Below are 23,673 nucleotides of genomic sequence, written 5' to 3' on the forward strand. Positions count from 1 at the left end.
GAGTAGTGGAAGAGCAGCTCATGGAAGACATTATGGTCAAAATCTCCTTCCATGCCTATTCTAGGATAGCTGCACCAAAGACCTTGTAGGTGAACGGTGTAGTTAAAAAGACCACAGTGAGAATCCTGATCAACACTGGGTCTACCCACATCTTTATTGATAAGAGGCTTCTTAGGAAGATTGAGCTTAAGTTGGAACCCACGAACGGGTTTGATGTGACAACCGAAGATGGCACCACATTGCAAGCTGATTTTATTTGTGGAGGTGTAGAGTTGAAGGTGCAAGGCCAAACTTTCACATTATGTCTTTATTCGTTGGCCTTGTCGGGTGCCGATATTATCTTGGGGATGAAATGGCTTTAAATCTTAGAGCTTGTAACATTTGATTTTACAAACCTCACACTGACATTTCGGAGGAATGGTTGGAGAGTGCTGCTGGATGGAAACTAGCCGCGGCAAGGGCCAACGTTGCAATCGCTGTTTTGACTCCCATGTGTAGGGGACGGAGCTCTACTCCTGCAAATGGCTATTGCTGAACTAGAACATCCACCATCAAATAGAATACCTGCTGACATGAAGGAAGCTGCTGCAGGAATTCAGCAACCTCTTCGAGGAGCCTCGAGGACTGCCGTCGACTCGCCACTATGACCATTGAATCCATATTATCCTAGGAGCTGAACCAACCAATGTTTGATCGTATCAATACCCATATGTCCAGAAGGAGGAGATCAACAAATTGGTGGTCGAGATGCTAGAGCAAGGGATCATCCAGCCGAGTAGGAGCACCTACTCATCACGGATGCTGCTGGTTTGAGAGAAAGACAGGAGTTGGCGATTCTACGTCGATTATCGAGCCTTGAATGCAATCACTATCAAAGATCGGTACCCAATACCGGTGATCGAGGAGCTACTGGACGAACTCATAGGGTCGGCTTATTTCAGCAAACTTGACTTAAAAGCAGGGTACCATCAAATCTACGTCGACTCGGAAGATGTACACAAAATAGTGTTCCGAACTCACGATGGACACTACGAGTTTCGAGTCATGCCGTTTGGGCTCACCAACGCACCAGCGACCTTCCAAGGGCTGATGAATGACCTTTTTTGTCTGCTCTTGCGTCGGTGTGTACTCGTCTTTTTTGACAATATTCTAGTATACAGCAGGAGTTGGAGCGAACACTTGTGGCATGTGCGTGAGGTGTTGAATATCTTGCGACTAAACCAGTTAAAGTCAAGATGAGCAAGTGCCTTTGGGGTGAGCCACAAGTGGAGTACTTGGGTCACATAATCTTAGTGAGAGGGGTGGAAGCCGATCCAAGCAAGATCAAACACATGGTGGACTGACTAATTCCCTCTAAACCTCGAGAATTGAGGGGATTCCTTAGGTTGACGGGGTACTATCGGTGATCATTTACAATTATGGCAAGATCGCTGCTCGCTGACCTCCTTACCTAGAAAAGGAGGGTTTCAATGGACGAGCAAGGCGACGGTGGATTTCGAAGCATTAAAAACAACCATGTCTATCGCACCGGTTTCGACTTTGCTAGATTTCAGCAAGCCCTTCGTGGTGGAATACGATGCCTCGGGTGCAGGCATTGGAGCTATTTTGATGCATGAGGGCAGGCCCATGGCATATATCAACAAGGCATTGTCGAACCAGTCGCGACAATTATCCACCTACGAGCATGAAATGCTAGCAATTCTACACGTCGTCACCAAATGACAACCCTATTTGATTGGCCGACGGTTTACTATCCGCACGGACCAGTGTAGCTTACCCTACTTCATGGAGCAATGTGTGCACACCCCGGCACAACAATGGTAGGTCATGAAACTCCTTGGGTATGACTACGAGCTAGTCTACAAAAAGGGGATCGAGAACCAAGCCGCCAATGCCCTTTTGCGCCAACCGAACACAAGCGAGCTCGCTTCCTTTTCAGCACCAACCTTCCCTTTATTTTAGATCTACAGAGAGCCAGTGCAGAGGATCGAGTCATGGAGGAGCTTGAGTCAGATATTATGGATCGATTCCCCAATTTCACACTTTGAGGACAAGGTGGCGGAAGCATGGTGGATTGATATGATTCGGACTTCACCGATGTCGTCTCGAGCAAGGATACACCTTATGGGTGTCTTTTCTTATTGTGTTAGTATTTTATTCAGAGAAAAAAAAAGATTTCTGAGGTTGCGTTCGAACGTGGATGGGTGCGTTTGAACGCAATTGCGAACGTCGGCAAGCGTTCACAAATATAGAGAACGCATTTGGTGCATTCGAACACATTCAACCACTTTTTCTAGGGTTAATAGTTGTCATTTTTGAATTGTTTGGTTAGCTTTTTAAGGTGTGGATGGTAACCAAAAAGAGAATATTGAATGGATTGAGTTTTTGCAATAATCTTCTTCCTCTCTTTCTCTCTCATTCCCTCATCCCACTTCACCGCCTCTAGCCTCCCTCGATCGACTACTCACCCTAGTCCCTTAAAGGCGGCCAACTCCTCATCTTTCTTCAAATCTCTATACATTTGCCCTAACCCTTTCCACCATCCATAATCCTTCCACCATCACCGTCCCTATCGGTGCCACCCATTACTTCCGGCTTACCACCTCCATAATCCACCTAGGATCTCGTACCCTCATCCATAGATCCAAAGAATGGACTCCTTGATGTTTGCCCACTTATCCGAAGATATCTCCAAATCCCACCATCTGATTCACCTGAAATTAGATTCATTGGAAACCTCTTTTCTAGGACTATGACCTGTCAAAATTTCACATTGATTTGATAGCTATATTTCCATGAATCCTTTTCTAAAGTTTTGTGCAAGATCTTGTCCAGATCTGAAAACGGGATAGATCAAACCTTAATCTAGGGGAGATCATATCAGCTAAGTTGAGCTTACATGCCTATTTGGGCTCGCGAGCACCCCGAACCCTACGGATAGAGGGTTCGATCAAGAAGCACCAAGTCGAGATACTTATTGACTAGGGCAGCACACATAATTTCATAGATGAGAAGTTGGTGTGACAAATTGGGTTGGGGGTGACTCCAACTATCGGATTCGATGTAGCCATCAGAGATGACACAGTCTTGCGGACTGATAGTAGGTGTGATGGTGTTGAGGTGCAGATCCAAGGTGAGATGTTCCGGTTGGACCTGCACCCATTGGCGCTCAAGGGGGCTGACTTGGTTGTAGGAGTTTAATGTCTTCAAGGCTTAGGCCCAATCCTAGTTGATTTCAGCATGATGCGGATGAACTTCGAGTATGAGGGGAGACTAATTCGACTCGAAGGGTTGCGGCTAGACCCTAGGGCTAGCCTTTGATACACTTTACTAGAGTCTTTTCTTATTGTACTAGTTATTTTATTTTAAAAAAAATGAAGTTCCTGTATGTCGTGTTCGAATGCAGGAGGGGGCGCATTCGAACGCCCTTGCAAACGCCTGCAGCCATAGGGAGTAAGAGTTCAAGGTCAGTAGGTGGGTGTTCGTGCGTGTGCAACCATATCATCATCAAACATTGTGCCTGATACAAAACCAGAAGTTGTCACATCGCTATTTTGGGTCATTCCAAAGTCTTGGAGAGGATAGGTTCGATTGCATGTCGCCTTGAGCTGCCCGAGGGATCACAGGTTCATTCAGTTTTCTATATTTCGTTGCTGGGAGAGCGGAATGGAACTGATCAAGTGGTTTGGACATATTTGCCCGAGCCTTTAGAGGACATAGAGGTTATTGAGCCCGTGGGATATGAGATAGCTTCCTAGCCACTTATTGTTTTTCTCGCTTTGGTTTTGTAGTAATTATTTGCTTGCTTGCTAAACAATAAGAATTTCTAGCTAGGGCATTTGAATGCTAGGAAGGCCTTTCAAATGCGAAATTCGAACACCTGCATAGCATTCGCAAAGTCCGAGAACTTGTTTTGGCCATTTGAACAACTTCACGAGGTCATTTGAATGCACGACGAAGAGTTCTTGTCTAGAGTATTTATTTTCTAGTCTTTTGTTATGTTATTTGCTTATAAGTCTCTAGTTAGTAGAATCAGACCAAAAGGCGTGGGTTAGGCCAACTGAGTCGAGGGTAGCCACCTATAAATACTTGTGGTGCGCACATGATTAGTAACTTTAGAGATTGAATCAAATCTTCTTCTTGTTTCATCTATCTTCTCCCTCAACCTCCCTCAACCTCCCTCAATCTAATTGACTACCATTATTGGCCGAGCTCCTTCCCTTTTCGTCTGGTCGCCCCTCTCGACCCTGAGAAATAACCTCCTTCTTTCCTCTCTTCTATGCTTTGCATAACACCTGATCTACCTAACACCTCCATTAATCCACCTTCACTAACCCTAGTTGAGCTCCACTATCACCACCACTTGGCCACCCTTTTGTTGATCCATTATGATAGAGTCGATCCTCCATCCCAGATCTATCTAACCCCAAAATATCATACCGATCCAACCGAACCAATGGTGGGAAGCATGGAGCAGTGGCTACATCGAAGATTGAGTGTTTTTCCCAACTTGAGGTGTACCTCATATGGAAGGTCACAAACCAAGTTGGGATCAACACTCGGTCACTAAAGCACGAACCACCACAAGACCACAATGCGCATCAAGGATGGGAGAACTGCATGAGTTAGTAGAGGGAGCAGTTGTTGAAGAGAGCTAAAGGCTAGTCGGTCTCTCGGATTGGACCCAAGAAGGCAATCAGCTCGGTTGATCTGAGCCAACCAAAGGGTGCTTAGGAAGATCATATGATCGGGAGCAAGATAGGAAGCCATCGATGAGGTCAAGGTGACGAAAAAGTGGTGGAATGATATGACTCGAGCCAACCTAATTGTCTCGAGATAATAGATAAGGGATATAACCCCTTATATTTGCTTGTGTGCTTTTGCAATTTAGTCCTTATTTAAGTTAGTTAGGTTGGGCTCTTAAAGCAGGCCGGTTGAGTTAAGTTAGATGGCCACCAACTTATGGTGCATACACGTAGCATTGATGTTAGGTGCATTTGCTTTAGTTCTTTAATTAGGGTTAAGTCGAAGCATTCAGACTAGTCGAACCAAGTTGTACCATGGCCACCTATAAATATTTAGGTGCCGACAACATTTTAATTACCGAGTGAATATTGAACCCATTAGCATTGCTACAAGACTCTTCTCCCTTGCTCTCCCTCTCATGTGGCATCTTTCTCTCTCGCCAAGCTCCATCCTCGGTCGTGGTTAAGATCGTCGTCACCCTTCCTTTATGTCTGATCGTTCCCTCTCGTCCGTGAAAGTACGTCCACTTCTCCCTCTTCGTCTTACTTTATACTTTATCCCCACTACGGTGGCCATATCCACCTTCCAAAACCCCAACCCTAGCCAATTATTCCATTTTCCATCTTACACGTCCATATCGCCATCCATTGACCCTTGGTCAATATTTACAACATATTTTTATCACTTCTGATTGTCTTGATTCTAGTTGCCTTGAAACCCTCTATTTAGATAAAGTCTAGTTGAAAAGTGCAGCACCTATAAATCCATGAGAGAGCATTTGTAAAATGGCTCCAATCTCGAACGGGTATGAAACCTTACCCAACGCACAAACTACTCTAAAACGGGCACCTGAGCCCTTTGTCTCTGTGTTTTCACGTCGAGAATTCTTTGCAGATGAAGAGATGTCAAAGGGGCTTATTACTTCCTAATTAAATTAATTAATTAAGAAATACTATATTTTCGATATCATATCTGTATATCTACATCCCGTGATATTTTTGGTATATGGTTGACCTTTGAAGCCGCTGACTTGCCTTTGCTGCCCTCCTATAGCTTATGCTCGGCTTGGCCAATTACTCGAAATTCGCGGTTGTTCTATTTCTGAACCCATTGAGATGACCCAAGAATTTCTCTATTTCGATGAAGGCTGGTATGGGAGGTTGAATTGATAGGTCGGGTCGGGAAAGAAAGAATAACCCGAGTCGTAAATATTTCTTAGAACATGGAGTGTGAATCAAACCCATGTTTGAATTGAAACTGAGATACTGCCGCTTATCTCCAGCCCGTGAACTTAGCTGATACTATGATAGCACCGAATTTTTCCAATTCGAACCTACTAGAGTTTTAGGCATTTGGACGATTAGATCGATCGGCATTGTCCTCCAAACTTCTAGTTCCAGAATTGTCCAAAGTTGGTCCTTTATTGAGATCACAACCACCCAAAGGGTGATCGTAGTATGATGGATTGTTTTCCCTATTTTGCATCATGAGAACAAGGTGAGGAAAGCATTGTAGGTTGTTACGGTTCGTGATTATAATACAGATTGGACCCTAACCAGCCTACCTCGAACTAGATCATTTTTGTGTCTAAAGAATAAAGCTCACTAGCTAGGGTGTTCGAACACTAAGAAGGGTCGTTCGACCGTTTGAATGCCTACAGATCATTCTCATATACAGAGGCACTTTCAATATTGCATTTGAAAGTTTTGTGTTTAGTTTTGTCCTGAGTTGTCTCTCGATCTTGAATTATCTTCATGAAGGGCGATTGTAACAATAACAATCCACTTATGTAAACTTTAGAATATAATAAAAGTATAGTATCGTTTAGAAAGTATTCCATCATATTAATGATGGCCGTGCTAGTGGCCGATGCTATGCGGTTCCGCTCGGCAGGCCCCCATGTGCCATTTGTACACATTTATAATATTTTTAATAAATATTTTAGAATATCTAGATATATTTTTAGATCTTCGATATGCAATCTATAGTTTTTGGTTTAAATATATGCATTAGAGAACCTACATTATAGTGCTTTATCTTTAGATTATTTTTGTAAATGACCTATTTTATTAACGATAAAGCAACAATTAAATATAAATACTATTCCACATATAGTATGATTGAATGCATTCATCAAAACTAATATTAATGATCGAACACTTTATAATAAAATTGAACAAACAATAATATTTAACACATAATATTAATTAATAATAATTTAATGATTAAAACTAATATCTAGTTGAACGTAAAATAAAGAGGAGATCAAATATTTCATTTGCTGGCACAAGAATAACACTAGAATGTTGCATTAAATACCGTCGATATTCTTCAAAATTCATTCACTGATAGTATTGCTCGTTGTAACGTCTCACATAGTCTTCATATAAATAGGAATTGTATAATTCTCCTACGATATGATATTGAACATGAAAGGGAACAATAAGCACCGACATAGACCGTGCACACCATAAACATATGTATATTGCGGATATCGACTTTGATAATGGTGTTGTGGCATTGGTGAGTGATTGATATGATGATATTGATGAACTCATCATCCTGTGGGCGCATCTCTCTTGATGTTTTGCTACCTACAGACTCAAATCCTTCACAAAAATAATACCTCTTTAAGAAGGTTGTGTAACATGGATGTATGTCTTATCTCTATCATCACTGCCTACATACATTCACACATATAGAGGACGTGAATTGTGCGTTCGAACGCTTGCATACGTTTGTACATACAGAGGACGTGAATTATGCGTTCGAACGCACTGGCCCCCGTCGATCAGTGAAAATGTATTGTTTCTATGTTTACTATTTATTAGTTTGACTTGTTAGGTTAGCCTCTTAATATTTGGATGGGAACCTAATTGAGATTATCAAGGAATATTGAGTTTTCTTCCCTTCTCCCTCAACCCTAGCTCTTCTCCCTCCTCACTCAAGCCCTAGCCGTTTATCATCTCGATACTAGTTACCCCTAATACCCCTTAACTATCGGGTCCTCCCTCCTCCTTGGGATCTCTGACCAATTTCTCCCTCATCCTTATCCTTTCAGAACCTCGTGCCACCAAATCTATCACCATTACCACCACCTTCATTATCATCATCACCATCACCTGCCATCTCCACCTCCACTGCAATATTGTTTATTTTCACCCTAGGTGCAGTGTAATCAAAATCTGCAAAGGGCATGAATGTAAAAAACGTAGATCAAGAAGATACAGAACGATCTCGACTAGTTTGGTAATTTTCTGACTACGAAAGAATATTTTAAAAATATTCTCCTTCACTGCACAAACTTCTTCTATACATCCGAGTTTAATCGAGAACAGACACACAATTTATATCACCGAGCTTGATTGAGCCTTATTGATCTCCAGCTGTTAGACTTGTGATGATCCCTCTCCTCACAATTGATATAAATCATACTCCACACAAGATAATATAATTTAAATGATTTACTTTAATTCCTCTAAATTGAATGACTTTATTTAAGCCTCTAGATTACTTATATAGAGATAAGAAACATCTTACTTCGTACTAGAAAATGAAATTCCAAGTTTGAACAGGTTTCCGAATTTTTTGTTTCTATTCTTCACCTGCCATCCGTACGACTTTACTTTTCTTAAGTGAAGCATTTCAGCTATCTCGATGCCCTTGGCCTCATCCAGACGAGGTCCGAAAGTTTGCATGTTGATTTTGCTTTTATTCTCATTTTCACTTGATTTCTTTGCACAATCCAATCTTTCATAAGTTGTGACTCGTCTATATACGAAACCAATTTGTATAGTTCAATTAAATGTAATTTTATCTGCGAATTTGCCATTACAAAACTATCAATGTTATATTGTGCAAATTTCAATCTTTGATTCTAGTGGACTTTTATAACCACCAGGTTAATCTATACAATTTCTTTTTACTTAAAAAAAAATTAGATCAAAGGTTCAAGGAAACTCAGGAACCCACCAATCTTAACTCCGACGATTTGTCCAATCGAAACAGGCATTTACTTTTCAGATACATATGGACGGAGTTTGTACTACCACCAAAGAAACAATAAAGTGCCTTCAAGTACATTATTCAAAGAACTCGTTCAAAATCCAGCAATCTACAATTTCATAACATCAGCAAAGAGTAATAATTAACATGAAAAGAGAAGTGATACAGTTAGTATGAGAAAGAGAAGATTGACCATCAGGAGTGGGGCATAGAATGCGGATTCCCATTCGAAACAAAATGGAAAAAGGAATATTCTTAGCATTACTATAACAAAGACCAAGTGACCAACATAGTAAAAATTGTATTGAAATTGTGATAACAATTTATCCAAGAAATGTAAGGCGACATAATTAAATTGATATTTGATGTACAAAGTACATAAAAATCTTACAGATAAAGCTCAAAATATGGATCACATGACAAAATTGGTAAGGACCTTGCGAACTAGATGCTCTCCATATACAACCTTTTCATATCGTAATATACCACCTGTCTTTTGTTTACAGAAATCCAAGGGCTCTATGCTTGCATCAAAGTTTGGCTGCATAATGTTATTCAAAACAATGAGGAAATTAACAATATCGAACAAAGAAAAAGTTGCGGGGTTTAATTACCTCATAGAAGAATGCAACAGAAACTCTATACTTGGGAGAATTGTTGATTACTCTGTGTAAGGTTGGCTCATAGAGTCCATTGGACCACACCTAAAATTTCTAAAACCGATCAATGGGCATCTAAGTTAATAGAGAGAAAAAAAGGAATGTATGGTGAATAATAACCTTTAACATATCCCCAATATTACAAACAAAGGTACCAGGGATCGGCACAGCATAAATCCATTCACCAGATCGATTTCTTACCTGCAATTGAGCTCACACAACCAAGAATAATTTTTATAATCTGAGATATTCTGACTAATGCGTACTCTATGTACTGTTAATTGACACCATGGTTTCACACATAGAATCAGATGCAAGAAGTAATCTACTTTATGACAAATTAACAATTTCAATTAAACCTTGAGGACAAGAATTTCTGAATCCCGTGGGTTCTGAGCTTCATGTTGCAGAAGATAACAGGAAGAATACAGCTACTACCATCTTCCTTGTAACTTCTAGGTGAAAGGTCTTTCTAGTGGCACACTATTAGATAATCAGATTTGATCAGTCTGCTTGCGCCTACCAAGATTTTGTTCCAGAATGGGGAGAATAAATTAGTGTTAACACTGTACTGGTTAATGCTATGATAATGGTATTGAAAAGCAAGGGTAAACTCACATGGGCACCACATGTTGCACTGTTAACTTGCACAAATTTTCCTACTAATGCTAGAAAGTGACTGAAGAATTACATACAAAAATGGATTCCACCTTAAAAAAAAATGATGGGTGTCAATCATAAAGAATAGGTCCATGAATTCTAGATGCCGGCCTTTTTCTTGTAATCATAGTTCCTAAAATCAGCCGATCCCAAGTTAGATTGTGAGAACCAAAAAAAAAAATTGATTTTAATTTAATGGAGAAAATTAAATTTTAATTTTAATTTAAAATCAGCCGATCCCTCATGCTCCTCGGTAAGCCCTCTCTCATCCCTCTAATTTAATTTTAATTTAATGGAGAAAATTAGAAGTACCTAATTTCAGTGTTGCGGCCTCATCGGTGAACCTCGCCGGCCGGCGGCTTTGGATTGCTGCTGCTCCACCACTGGAAGCCTCTTGCCATTTGGTCTGGTGCCGTCGGTGTTCGCCTTTCGAGCCCTTGTGGCTCCAGTCGCCATCGGCCATTGTGTTGATCGTCTTCTGTGGTTTCTCCTCCACCTCGTGAGGACAGCGACGTCGTGAGAGAGTCGAGAGGCTTGAGGTGTGGTCGTTAAACCATCGCCGGCGGACACTTTCTCCCCCTATCTTCTCTTCCTTGTGTTGGTAGCGGGAGGGAAAGGATTTGGTTGGGCTCAGGTTTAACCTGAGCCAACCATTTTTCTTATGATTTTGAGTTTGGGTTCGGGTCTAGATTTTGGATCCAAAGATTCGACTCGAACCACTTAAATGGAGGGTGAGTTGCGGGACCCATAGCCCAGTCCATTGTTTTTGGCTGGGCCTTGACCCAGCCCAATCTAATGGATAATTTAACCCATTTTATTTTTTTTTAGTTTTAAATTTTAGAAATATTGATATTATTCAAATTAAAATTTTTTTTATTATTTATTATTAAAGGTGGTGATTTTTAGCACGTGAGCTAGAGATTTAATATTTCAGTTGTCTTGCCTAGACATAGGTAAGTGGGTTCACTCACATATTTATTTTTATTATACTTCGTATCTTTGTCAAACCATGTAATTTGCTATGTGCAAATTTATTTATTTCATTCTTACGTGCAAATTTAATTGTTACATTTTCTGTGTGCATTTAATTATTAACTCAGTGCATCGCTATACCTTGTGCAAATTATAAATTTTGGTGAAAAAAAAATAAAACTAGTATTGGTATGACTTAGAGAACAGTTCCGGTATAGATCGCTTGTGGCTTTCTATGGTGACTAAGTCTATCTGGAAGTCTAGGGAAAGTCCTATATCAGATCATTACGGTGACTTTCTTAGGTGACTCTGGCGGGGTTAGAGAACAGTCTCGGAATGAATGAGAAATTTCCTAGGTGACTCTAACCTCTCTCAACGGTTAGTAGAAAAGACAAGGTGTGCTGATCACTTAATAACACCACCTGATGACCTTAACCGGATTAGCTATGAGGAAAAGCCCCAAGCGCCATCTCAAAGTGACTTCTAGTTGATGTGGATCTATAGGATATAAACACATTGAGACAAATGACAGTATAAATATTAAAAAGATATTAATATATTGAAACTATGCAAGGCTACAAGTTATGACTCTTTATTGTTATCATTGTCATTATTTAAGAGCATACCTGTTGTAAATTGTTATATATATTATTGAACTTATGTTTTATTTAATATTATAAAATTTTAGAATTTATTTGGTTTTCGAGTGGATTGCACTCACTGAGCTATAGTTGTCGGCTCATGGATTTCTTCTTATCTTTTTATTTTATTTTATTATCTTTGGTAATAGTCAGTGTGGCGACTGAGTGAGACGCACCTAGACCCTACCTCCACTTAAGACCTACCTATTTACCTTTTCACTCTTTTGGATTTTATGTTTTAGATTAATTGTTAATTTTTATTTTGTTTAGAGACTCAAACAATAACATTGTTTTATGTTCATTGCCATTGTACACTTAGGAAGTATTAGTAAGTCTTCATGTATCTTGAGTTGCATGGCCGGTCATGATTTCGATTTCGGGTCATGACAATGTTAGTATTAGAGCGTAAATTTTAGTCATCCTAAATCACCTTTAGAGTTATATAGAGGTCCGGTTGCATAAGCTCTGGCGTTACGAAATTATTTGTTATATTCAGTAAAATTATTCTTATCTCGTTTATAAATCTTGAAGGGGCAATATGTATACGCGTCGTCGTCGACGAGTTGCGACCCAGAGTTTATCTCCTGACAGGAGTAGGGAGCAAGAGCTGGCAAATTGGCTCCTGCTCAAGTGCCAGCTCTTGCACCAACTTCTATTCCTAGGTTGGGATCAGAAACTATTCCCGCCCAGAATCCTACTTCTATCCAGACTTCTGCTCCTGCCTAGAATCCTACTCCTACCTAAACTCCTACTCCTACCTAGACTCCTACTCCTATCCAGACTCCTACCCCTGCCCAGATCCCCACTCCTGCCCTAATTCCTGCTACTAATACAGTGATATCAGTGCTACAGATCGTTCTTCAGGCCATTGGAGGACAGTTATCGCAGACTCCAGCTATATCAGAGTCTTAGTCTAGATAGGAGTACAGTGTTTGAGAAATTTCTGAAGGCATCTCCACCTGCCTTTAGGGGTACTTGATCCAATTGAAGCAGAGGCATGGCTGTTGCGGATCGAGAAGATATTGCGAGTATTGGATTGTTCAGAGGATCAAATGTCAGAATCAGAAAAAAAAAAATTGGAGGGTTGAGAGAGGAGGGTGCATGTGCTCTGCACGTGCAGCCCTCCCCTCTCCCTCTCCGGCACGCGACGAGGCGCAAAAAGGATTTTATCTAATCTGAATTATATTAGATTTGATCCTCTCTTAATCTATAAATTAAACCATAAATTTTCTCTCTCCCCTTAATCCCCTCAGCCCCCTCCCCCTCCTCTCTTCTTCCCCTCCTTCGTTTTCTTTTTGGTTCTCACCATCAGAGTCGTCGCTATGGAATCGGATCGCCGGAGCGCCGCCGGAGCAATCAAAGACCACCATACGACTAATTGATAAGCCCTCTCCCACCCATAAATTTTAATTAAAGTTTAATAGGGTAAATCGAAAATACCTAATTTGGGGTTTCGGCTTCATCGGCGAATCAGGCTGGCCGGCAGCTTCGGGTCGCAACCGCATCGTCACCGGAAGCTTTGTGCTCCAACCTCGGTATCGGTGATGTCTTCTAGGGAGCCCTCGCGGCTCCAATCGACATCGGCCTTGGCGTCGGTCGTCGGTGATGAGGACGACGAAGTAGAGAGAGAGAGAGGGAACTGGTCGTGACCCGCTGCCGGCAGAGTCACCGGCGGCCACTCTCTCTGATTTTCTTCCCTTCCTCGCGTCGGACGCGAGAAGGGAGAAAAAGGGGTGGGTTGGGCTCAGGTTTAACCCGAGCCAACCCTTTTTTCTTTTGAATTCGGGTTCGGGTTCGGGTTTGGATTTCGGATCCACAGACCCGACTCGAACCAATTAAATTGGATGGGCTGCGGGCTAAACCACAGCCCAATCCATTTTCTTGGCTGAGCCTTGGCCCAACCCGATTAGTTTCTTTTGGCTGGGCTTTGGCCCAGCCCGATTAGCTTCATTTTTGGAATGGGCTGGGCTACAGCCCAATCCAATGGGTAACTAAACCCATTTTACTTCTTTTTAGTTTTAAAATTTTAAAAATATTGATATTATTCAAATTAAAAATTTTATTATTATTTATTATTTAAGGTAGTGATTTTTAGTATGTGAGTTAGAGATTTGAGATTTCGGTTGTCTTGTCTAGACTCAGGTGAGTGGATTCACTCACATATTTATTTTATTATATTTTGTACCTTTGTCAGACTATGTAAATTTTCTGTGTGCAAATTATTTATTTTACCCTTACGTGCAAAAATTTAATTGTTATAATTTCTGTGTGCAAATCTATTTATTTCATTCGTACATGCAAAAATTTAATTGTTATGTTTTCTGTGTGCATTTAATCATTATACTCAGTGCATCACCATACTTTGTGCAAATATTAAATTTAGTGAAAAGAAAAATGAGACTAGTATTGGTACGACTTAGAGAATAGTCCCGGTATAAATCGCTTGTGATTTTCCGTGGTGACTCAAGTCTATTTGGAAGTCCAGGGGAAAGTCCTAAATCAAATTACTGCGGTAACTTTCTTAGGTGACTCTGGCGGAGTTAGGGAACAATCCTAAGACGAATGAGAAATTTCCTAGGTGACTCTAACTTCTCTCAATGGTTAGTGGAAAAGACAGAGTGTGTTGATCACATAGTGATACCATCTGATGACCCTAACTAGATCAGCTATGAAGAAAAATCCCGAGCGTCATCTCGAGGTGACTTCTAGTTGATGTGGATCCATAGGATTTAGACCCATTGAGACATATGACAGTATAAATATTGAAAAGATATTAATATGTTGAAACCGTGCAAGGTTACAAGTTGTGACTCTCTCTATTATTATCATTGTTATTATTTAAAAAGCATGCCTATTGTATATTGTCATCGATATTGTTGCTTTTAGTTTAATTTTATTCAGCATTAATATGATTTAAAATTTATTTGGTTTTCGAGTGGATTCCACTCACTGAGCTATAATTGTTAGCTCATGGATTCTTTTTTTTGTATTTATTTATCTATCTCAGGTAATAGTCAGCGGGGCGACTGAGTGAGATGTACCCGGACTCCACCTCCACATAGGATTCACCTATTTACTTTTCCGCTCTTTTAGATTTTATGCTTTAGATTAGAAATTTTATTTATTTAGTTTAGAGACTCAAAAACATTAACATTATTTTATGTTTATTGCAATTAGTTTTGAATTTAATAAAACAGATTTTCATTTTATTTATTTATTTTTCCATCGTACACGTAGAAAGTATTAATAAGGCTTCGTATATCTCAAGCATATTGAGATGCATGGCCAGTCATGATTCCTATTTTGGGTCGTGACATCAAAGGGTTACTCTGACAACCTATATGTTCGAGGATTGGGCAGAGCATTGGTGGTAGATGATCGAGTGTCAGTACATTGGACGGGAGAAGGAGCTGACTTGAGAAAACTTTAAGAGGGATTTTCTTCGAGAAGTACTATCCTTGGGCCTTAAAGAAGAAGAAACATGACGAGTTATTTGAGCCGAGACAGGGAGGCATGTCTGTGGACTTTGAGACGAGGTTCACCGAGTTGTTGCGATTTGTTCTACATATAGCAGCGAGCGAGGATGAGAAAGTTAGCTTCTTCGAGGGTAAGTTGCGGCCAACCATCAGAGATAGGATATCACTTTTCTAGTGCCAGACACTTCCAGAAATGGTATCTAAGGCACTCCTCACTGAGAGAAACATTCGGGTCAAGAAGATCGGATGAAGGACTAGTCAAGTACTAGAACCGAGTTTGCGTCCTAGCCAGTGAAGAGTTAAAGAATAAAATTATGTCAAAGGCTCACAGTTCAGAATTCAATATCCACCCAGGCAGCATGAAAATGTATATAGAGATTTGTGAGAAAATTTTTGGTAGAATGAATGACAAAGGACATAACTAACTTTGTGGTCAGATGTCTCATTTGTCAGCAAATCAAGATTGAGCACTAAAAACCTACAGGGATGTTACAGCCTTTGCCTTTATTAGAATGGAAGTGAGAGGACGTGACTATGGGCTTTGTCTCAAAACTTTCCCGCACCAGATCAAATCATGATGCAATTTGGGTGATTATGGACAGATTGATTAAGTCTGCTCACTTTTTAGCCATTCGTATGATTTACTCCCTAGATCGTCTTGCACAACTTTATATTAGAGAAATTGTTTGACTCCATGGCGCACCCTTGTCTATCGTGTTTGATCGAGATCCTTATTTTGTTTCTAAATTCTTGCGAAGTCTTCATTTAGCTATGGGGACATGATTGAGATTAGCTCAGCTTATCACCCGCAAACTGATGGACAATCCGAGAGGACTATCCAAACCCTTGAGGATATGTTGCGAGCGTGTTCCTTGGAGTGGAAAGGAAATTGGGATGATCATCTTCCACTTATCGAGTTCTCTTATAATAATAGCTACCATTCAAGTTTGGGGCTAGCACCTTATGAGGCATTGTATGGTAGAAAATGCATATCTCCACTTTGTTGGTTTGAGGTTAGTGAAAGACAATTATGGGGACCAGATATAGTCCAAGATGCCACACAGAAAATTGTCAAAATCAAGGAAAATCTTTTTACAGCTCAAAGCCGTCAGAAGAGTTATGCTGATAACCAGAGAAGAAACCTAGAGTTTCAAGTGGGTGACATAGTTTTTCTAAAGGTGTCACCCTGAAAAGGATTGATCAGGTTTGGTAAGGAAGGCAAATTGAGTCCTCGCTTTATTGGGCCTTTTGAGGTGTTAAAGCGCATTGGAGAGGTGGCATACCGAATATAGCATTGCCACCTAGGTTAGCTAAGGTACATAATGTCTTCCGTGTGTCTATGTTGAGAAAGTATGTGCCTAGTGCAGACCATATGATCGACTACGAGCCTTTGGAGATCCGAGAAAATCTATCTTATGAGGAGCAATCCGTAGAAATTCTGGAGACTCAACAAAAAACTCTTCGCACCAGGGTAATCTTTTTCATAAAGATTTTATGGCAAAACCATAAACCGGAAGAAGCAACTTGGAAGTGTGAAGATGAAATAAGGGAGAAGCATTCAGAGCTTTTTCCTCAGTCTTCACAGTGACTATTACGGTATTACTTTATCCTTTTATTCTACTAATTTTAATTTTGAGGACGAAATTTCTTATTGTTGGGAATATTTGTGAGAACTAAAAAAAAATTTGAGAGAGAAAAGGGGGTGCACGTGCAACCCCCTCCCTTCTCCCTTTCCGGCACATGATGAGGCGCAGCGGAGATCTCGCCAACTCCAAATCAAATTAGATTTGGATTTTTAATCTAGAAATTAAACCCTAATTCTCTCTCTCTCTCTCTCTCCTTAACCCCCAACCTCCTTTTCCTCTTCTTCTTCTCCTTCGTTTTCTTCTTCCTTACCGTCAGATTCACAACGTGGGTTTAGCCTGTCGGAGCATCGCTGGAGTAAATAGGGACCCTCACGCTCCTCCTCGGTAAGCTCTCTCATTTCTTCTAGTTTAATTTCAATTTAATGGAGAAAATTAGAAGTACCTAATTTCTATGTTGCGGCCTCATTGGTGAACCTCGCCGGCTGGCGGTTTCGGGTCGCTACCACTCACTCCACTGGAAGCCTCTTCCGTTGGCCTCGTGCCGTGGGTGTTCGCTTTTGGAGCCCTCGTGGCTCCAGTCGCTGTCGGCCATTAAGTCGATCGTCTTCTGTGGTTTCTCCTCCACCTCGTGAGGGCGGCGACATCGCGAGAGAGTCGAGGGGGCTTGAGGTGTGGTGTCGCGGGCGATGGTCGCCGACGGACACTCTCTCCCTCTATCTTTTCTTCCTCGCGTTGGTCATGGGAGGGGAAGGATTTGGTTGGGCTCGTGTTTAACCTGAGCCAACCTTTTTTCTTATGATTTCGGGTTTGGGTTCGGGTTTGGATTTCGGATCTAAAGACCCGACCCGCACCACTTAAATGGAGGGTGGGTTGCGGGCTAACCCGCAGCCTAGTCCATTGTTTTTGGCTGGGCCTTGGCCCAGCCCGATTAGTTTATTGGAGTGGGCCAGGCCAGCAGCAGCCCAGCCCAATCCAATGGGTAATTTAACCCATTTTAGTTTTAAATTTTAAAAATATTGATATTATTCAAATTAAAATTTTTATCGTTATTTATTATTAAAGGTGATGATTTTTAGCACGTGAGCTAGAGATTTGAGATTTTAATTATCTTGCCTAGACTAAGGTGAGTGGGTTCACTCACATATTTATTTTTATTATACTTCGTATCTTTGTCAAACCATGTAATTTGCTGTGTGCAAATTTATTTGTTACATTTTCTGTGTGCATTTAATCATTACACTCAGTACATCGCTACCTTGTGCAAATTATAAATTTTGTTGAAAAGAAAAATAAAACTAGTATTGGTATGACTTAGAGAACAGTTTTTCCGTAGTGACTCAAGTCTATTTGGAAATCCAGAGGAAAATCCTATATCAGATCACTATAGTGACTTTCTTAGGTGACTCTAATGGGATTAGGGAACAGTCCTAGAATGAATAAGAAATTTTCTATGTGACTCTAACCACTCTCAACGGTTAGTGGAAAAGGCAGGGTATGTTGATCATATAGTGACACTACCTGATGACCCTAACAGGATTAGCTACGAGGAAAAGTTCCGAGCATCATCTCGAGGTGACTTCTAGTTGATGTAGATCCACAGGGTATAGACCCATTGAGACAAATGACAGTATAAACATTGGAAAGATGTTAATATGTTGAAACTGTGCAAGGCTACAAATTATGACTATTATTATCATTGTCATTATTTAAAAGCATGCCTGTTGTAAATTGTTATGTATATTGTTGAACTTAGGTTTTATTTAACACTATAAAATTTTAGAATTTATTTGGTTTTCGAGTGGATTCCACTCATTGAGCTATATTTATTGGCTCATGGATTTTTCTTAGGTAATAGTCAGCGTGGCAACTAAGCGAGACGCACACGGACCCTACCTCCACTTAGAACCTACCTATTTACCGTTCCGCTCTTTTGAATTTTATACTTTAGATTAATTGTTAATTTTATTTTGTTTAGAGACTCAAACAATAACATTGTTTTATGTTCATTGCAATTAGTTTAAATTTAATAAAGCAGATCTTCGTTTATTTATTCTTGCCATTGTACACATAAGAAGTATTAGTAAGGCTTCGTGTATCTCAAGCATATTGAGATGCATGGCCAGTCATGATTCCGATTTTGGGTCGTGACAGATATTAACAGATTAGAATCAACTCTAGATGATCATGATCTTGACCCGAAACCAATCTAGTGACTGGTTTCAATCTAGAATCGGCTAGTTTCGATCATATTGGACAGGTCCAATCCATCACGGTCATATCGGCCAAAATTAAAAAAAATTTAATAGTTAGATTAAATCTAAAATGTATCTAACTTAGGAGATATTAGTAATTCATATCATCAGCTGTTACTACTACAAAATAATAGTGAAAAGAGATATTTCGTTCACTATTATTCTGCAGTAGTAAAAATCATTATTAATGTAAATAACCATCCATTATGAACCTATACATGCCAACTGAAAAGTCTGAAATATGAAGTTACAAAGGAATAGTACCTCAAGAGCACGAATATCATCATCTTGGTTAACTAAGGTCAGCAGACCTATTTCAAATCATGCCATAAGATTCAAAGGGGAAGTTAAGATCTTCACTGAAAAGCATAATACTGAGAACTACTAACCAATCATATGAAGACAATAAAATAATGTCTAAATAGCTAAGGGACTTTTATAAATCACACCCTATATTTTACCTATTTTGTGGTTCACATCACATCTTTGAAAATTTTGTAATCCGATTCTTCTTTTTCTTTTATAATTCTTATTTAACACCTTGGGTTAACTTAGACGGTACTAAAAAAGGAATATTCTGTTATAATATACAAAATAATTTATAAGTACCTAAATTGTCCCCGTCTTCTTTATCCTTTTTCTCTTCTCGAAGAAGAAGAAGAAGAGGAGGAGGAGGGGCAGGGGCAGATGGGGAAAATTGGTAGCGGCGGCAACGACGATGGCGACAGTGGAGGAGATAGGTGGGGAAGATGGTGGAGGGATATAGAAAATAAGAAAGAAAATTAGAAATATTTTAGTAATTTAGTCGACGTTGGTCAATCAAAATAATGTCAAGGTATTAAATGAGAACTATAAGGAAAAAAGAGGGGTCGGGTTACAAAATCTTGAAAAACAGAGTGTGAATCATAAAATACGTAAAATAGGCTGTGATTTATAAAAATCCTAATAATTAATACCATAGTTTTATCAATATTAATTTGCTTCATTGAAAAAGTATGTCGCAAGCTACTCACCATAATCTGTATGAGCTCCACTGCATTTTCACCCAATGCATCGAGAAAGGCAAAAAAAGAATTTCAGAAATCAAATTGTATTCTTCATAAAAATATAGACCAAAAAGTCCATAGTTAATACCATCCTGTATCTGTGCGTTGTGATTCTGGAATATCAGCTGAAACTGGATATCCAATTAATCTCATCACCCAAAAGGAATCTCCTGCTCTTTCACCTTCAAATGCATCAAGAGACCCACCCAATCCTAAAGCAATTCCACGCATAATCTTTCTTGAAAGATCTGCAATTAAATATAAATAGAAAATAGATACATGAAATACATCAGAAAGGCATACTGCAGAAAACATGGATACACATTGATATGCAGACCTCTAACAAGACTGATATAATCTTCCATTAGTTCCTTGAACTTTGGTGGATGATCAGGCCTGTAATCCAAAAATATATTTCTCGATTAATAAAGTATCTCCAGTGAATATCCGACACCAAAAATTGTCCTGACTAAATACCCTAAGAAACTTAAACAAAAGCATTCTGCAAACCAAAAGAGAAAAATGAACTATCTTATGTGTACAAGTAATTGAAGATATAATGTTAGACCTAGTAAGATACCTTGAAACAAGTGATATCCCTGGACTAAAAATAAATACAATATGATCTCTAATGATATTCACTCTGTTTCGAGGACAAAACTTATTCTTATGTTGGTAGAATGTAGTAACCCTTAACACAGATAGTTCTCTATGTACCATGCTCCCAAAGTCACGTATGATCAAACTCATCTTTATGTCAGGCCTGTGCCTAACGAGAATTACTCAGTTTCAAGGATGAAATTTATTTTAACAGTGGTAAAATGTGGAGTCTCTTAATCATTGATAAATCCTAGACTTACAAGAAGAGTACATACTTGTTACAATCTCACCATTAAACCCTAAAGAGCTAGCTAAGCTTGGGAAGTGTCCAAAGAAATTGTAATGCTTCTTCTGGTTTCCTTTACACATTCACTTGGTGTATTTTGCAACAATAAAAGAAGAGTCCATTTTTCTAATGTTGAAATCACCATATGATGCAAATCTAATATGAATGCAATGTTTTGGAAAACAATTGACCCAAACAAGTAACTAAAATAAAATATAATAAGTAATGACTGGCAATAAGTTAATTGATTAAAAGGATCACTACTAGATGGAAGAAGATAAAACTACTCAGATAAGGTAGTAACTTCCTCAACTCTCAAATAAGTATGTTGACAGTAGAAAGGCCTAAAATATGGTGTAAGCAAAGACTTTAGAGTTTAGGTTTACCAATAAATAGAATAGTAGTGTTTTTACTTTGAAACCAAGTCGTCATTTTCACGTTCAAGCACCTAAAGATTCTCTTTCACTACTGGAATCTTTTGAACAACAACAGTAACCAATGAAAAATAGAGATTGAAGAAGGAGAGAGATTTAGAGAGAATAGAAGAGATTAGAGAAGAATCTTAAAATGAAGTAGGAGAAAGGGAGAGAGAAGAAGACTGCAGGGGAGAAAATGAGAGATTTCAAATAAATCTTATTCAATCTTTGTTTCTCATGCAATAACCCTTAAATAGGTTAACAACTTTGATTTTAGCTGATTCTAATAGAAACTTATTTCCTAATAGGACTCTAATTGATCATCTTACCTAAATTGACAAACCCAATTTAGGTAATAAATCAATATGAACATCCCCTACATATAAGTTTACTATAACTATCAACTGAGATTCTAATAAGAATTCATTTCCTAATAGGATCCTAATTGATTAGGTCTTACCTAAATTGACTAACCCAATTTAGGTAATAACTCAACGCGGACATCCCCTGCATATAGGCTTACCATATCTATCAATTGACTAATTCAATTAATCATTTGAATTAAAAATCAACTCAACAAATTAAATGCGAAAATAAGTTGAGCCTAATTAGATCAATTAGACCAAAATTGGACTCGAGCAACTTTATTTTGGTCAAATTGAAGATGATGCCCACATCACCATATTAGACCTAAAGGAATTTGCTAAGCATGACGAGAATCAAAGGAATGGTTATGTTTTCTCAAGAATATCATGTATGAAATTAGATTTTTGATTTAATGACTACATTAACACTAATGATTTGATTAGTGAGGTAATTGGCTTGATATTTTATGACTAAAAATAATCACCTAAGTGAGTGTAGTATTAATTTAGAACTTCATTATTTTATGTTTTAGTGTAGTTTAGTAAACCTAATAAGCTTAATATCTTATAAACTAGGTGTCACCTTACTAGGGTTGCATGTGACACCTCATGGTAAATTTTAAGGGAGGACAAGTATGGTTATAGGAGCTACCATTTTAGAAGAGTTTCTCCTTAGAATAGAGAGAAGCAAAGAGAGATGAGAAGAAAGTAAATTAGGATGCTTCTATGACTTTTGGTTGCTCCTCATAAATTCTCATTTCTCAAAGGTATGTTCTATCATATATTCTTTTACCAAAGGGTGTATTTATAAAGGAAGGTAGAAAGAAAGAACATTGAAGACTAAATGGAGGCTCTTAAGCTAAAGGTGTGTTTTCACATATTCCTTTAAATCTCTATAAGATTGGATATAGAGAGAATCATGGATAGTCGTGCCGGTCGGCATGCCTTGTATCAATAATGGCACGACACTTGGCACGGGGTTGCCAGCGGCACACCCCTGTGCTGATCGGCATGCATGCCGTGCCAAGCCATGGTGGTCCGACATGGCTGCTTGTTGGTCACTGTGTCATGTCGAGTTTTTTAAAAAAATTTCTATTTTCATCAATTATTATCAAAAATCAACTAATCAATTGACCATTTAAAAGGCTCAGATAAAATTAATAATGATGAGACTAGAAATGATGATGGTGTGATGGTGATGATGATGATGACAAGACTCAATTTGGTGGCAGTAATGATGAAAATGAGGCATGCATCCCTATTACAAAATCTTCTCAAATAGATATTATTTTTATAGAGGACTTGAGTCCATAGATAGTAGGACATTAGGAGAGATGCACCCATAGGATGATATGAGTTCATTATCATTATCATCATATCAATCATACCCATCAAAGCCACAATACCCTTATTATACTTTATATCCACAATCTGCATATGCTTATAGTGTGCCTGTGCCAGTATCAGTTGTTCCCGTGCATATTCAATATCCATATCATATCATAAAACAATTACAAGATTCTTATTTGTATGAAGACTATGTAAAACGTTAGAATGAGCAATACTATTAGTAGATGAGTTTTGAAGATTATTGACATTATTTAATACCAACATTCTCGTGTTATTCTTGTGCCGTCAAATAAAGTCTTTGATCCTCCTTATCAATGTATTCAACTAGATATTAGTTTAAATTATTGAATTATTATCAATTAATATTATATGTTCAATTTTATTATGGAGTATTCAATTATATTATGAAGTGCTCAATCATTAATATTAGTTTTAATGAATGTATTTAATCATATTATGCGTTGAATAATATGTATATTTTAACTATTGCTTTATCTTAAATAGAAAATGTCACTTACAAAAATAATCTAAAGATAAAAATTTATAATGTAGGTTTAATACATATATTTAAACCAAAAACCAAAGATTGATATAACAAAAATTCAAAAACATC

General features: G+C 38.8%; 1 protein-coding gene across 5 annotated transcripts in view; it reads right to left on the reverse strand.

Moving 5' to 3' along the window:
- Nucleotides 1-9,032: 9,032 nt before the first annotated feature.
- The window catches only part of LOC140799955 (homoarginine-6-hydroxylase 2-ODD-233-like), a 35,298-nt gene continuing 20,657 nt past the window's right edge, over nucleotides 9,033-23,673 (reverse strand). For 3 of the 5 annotated variants that reach the window (XM_073154538.1, XM_073154539.1, XM_073154542.1), the window contains 7 exons: nucleotides 20,381-20,439; nucleotides 20,132-20,291; nucleotides 20,011-20,030; nucleotides 19,262-19,308; nucleotides 9,531-9,611; nucleotides 9,366-9,455; nucleotides 9,033-9,292 (listed from right to left, as the gene is read on the reverse strand). In XM_073154538.1, coding sequence (XP_073010639.1) covers nucleotides 9,164-9,292; nucleotides 9,366-9,455; nucleotides 9,531-9,611; nucleotides 19,262-19,308; nucleotides 20,011-20,030; nucleotides 20,132-20,291; nucleotides 20,381-20,439 — 586 coding nt within the window. In that variant the 3' untranslated portion in view covers nucleotides 9,033-9,163. Of the gene's footprint in view, nucleotides 9,293-9,365; nucleotides 9,456-9,530; nucleotides 9,612-9,767; nucleotides 9,930-19,261; nucleotides 19,309-20,010; nucleotides 20,031-20,131; nucleotides 20,292-20,380; nucleotides 20,440-23,673 lie in introns of those variants that run through there. The other 2 variants (XM_073154540.1, XM_073154543.1) reach the window with 2 other exon arrangements.

This window comes from Typha latifolia, chromosome 13 (genome assembly GCF_019914945.1).
Source record: "Typha latifolia isolate L0001 chromosome 13, TyphaL0001v2, whole genome shotgun sequence".
Lineage (NCBI taxonomy): Eukaryota > Viridiplantae > Streptophyta > Magnoliopsida > Poales > Typhaceae > Typha > Typha latifolia.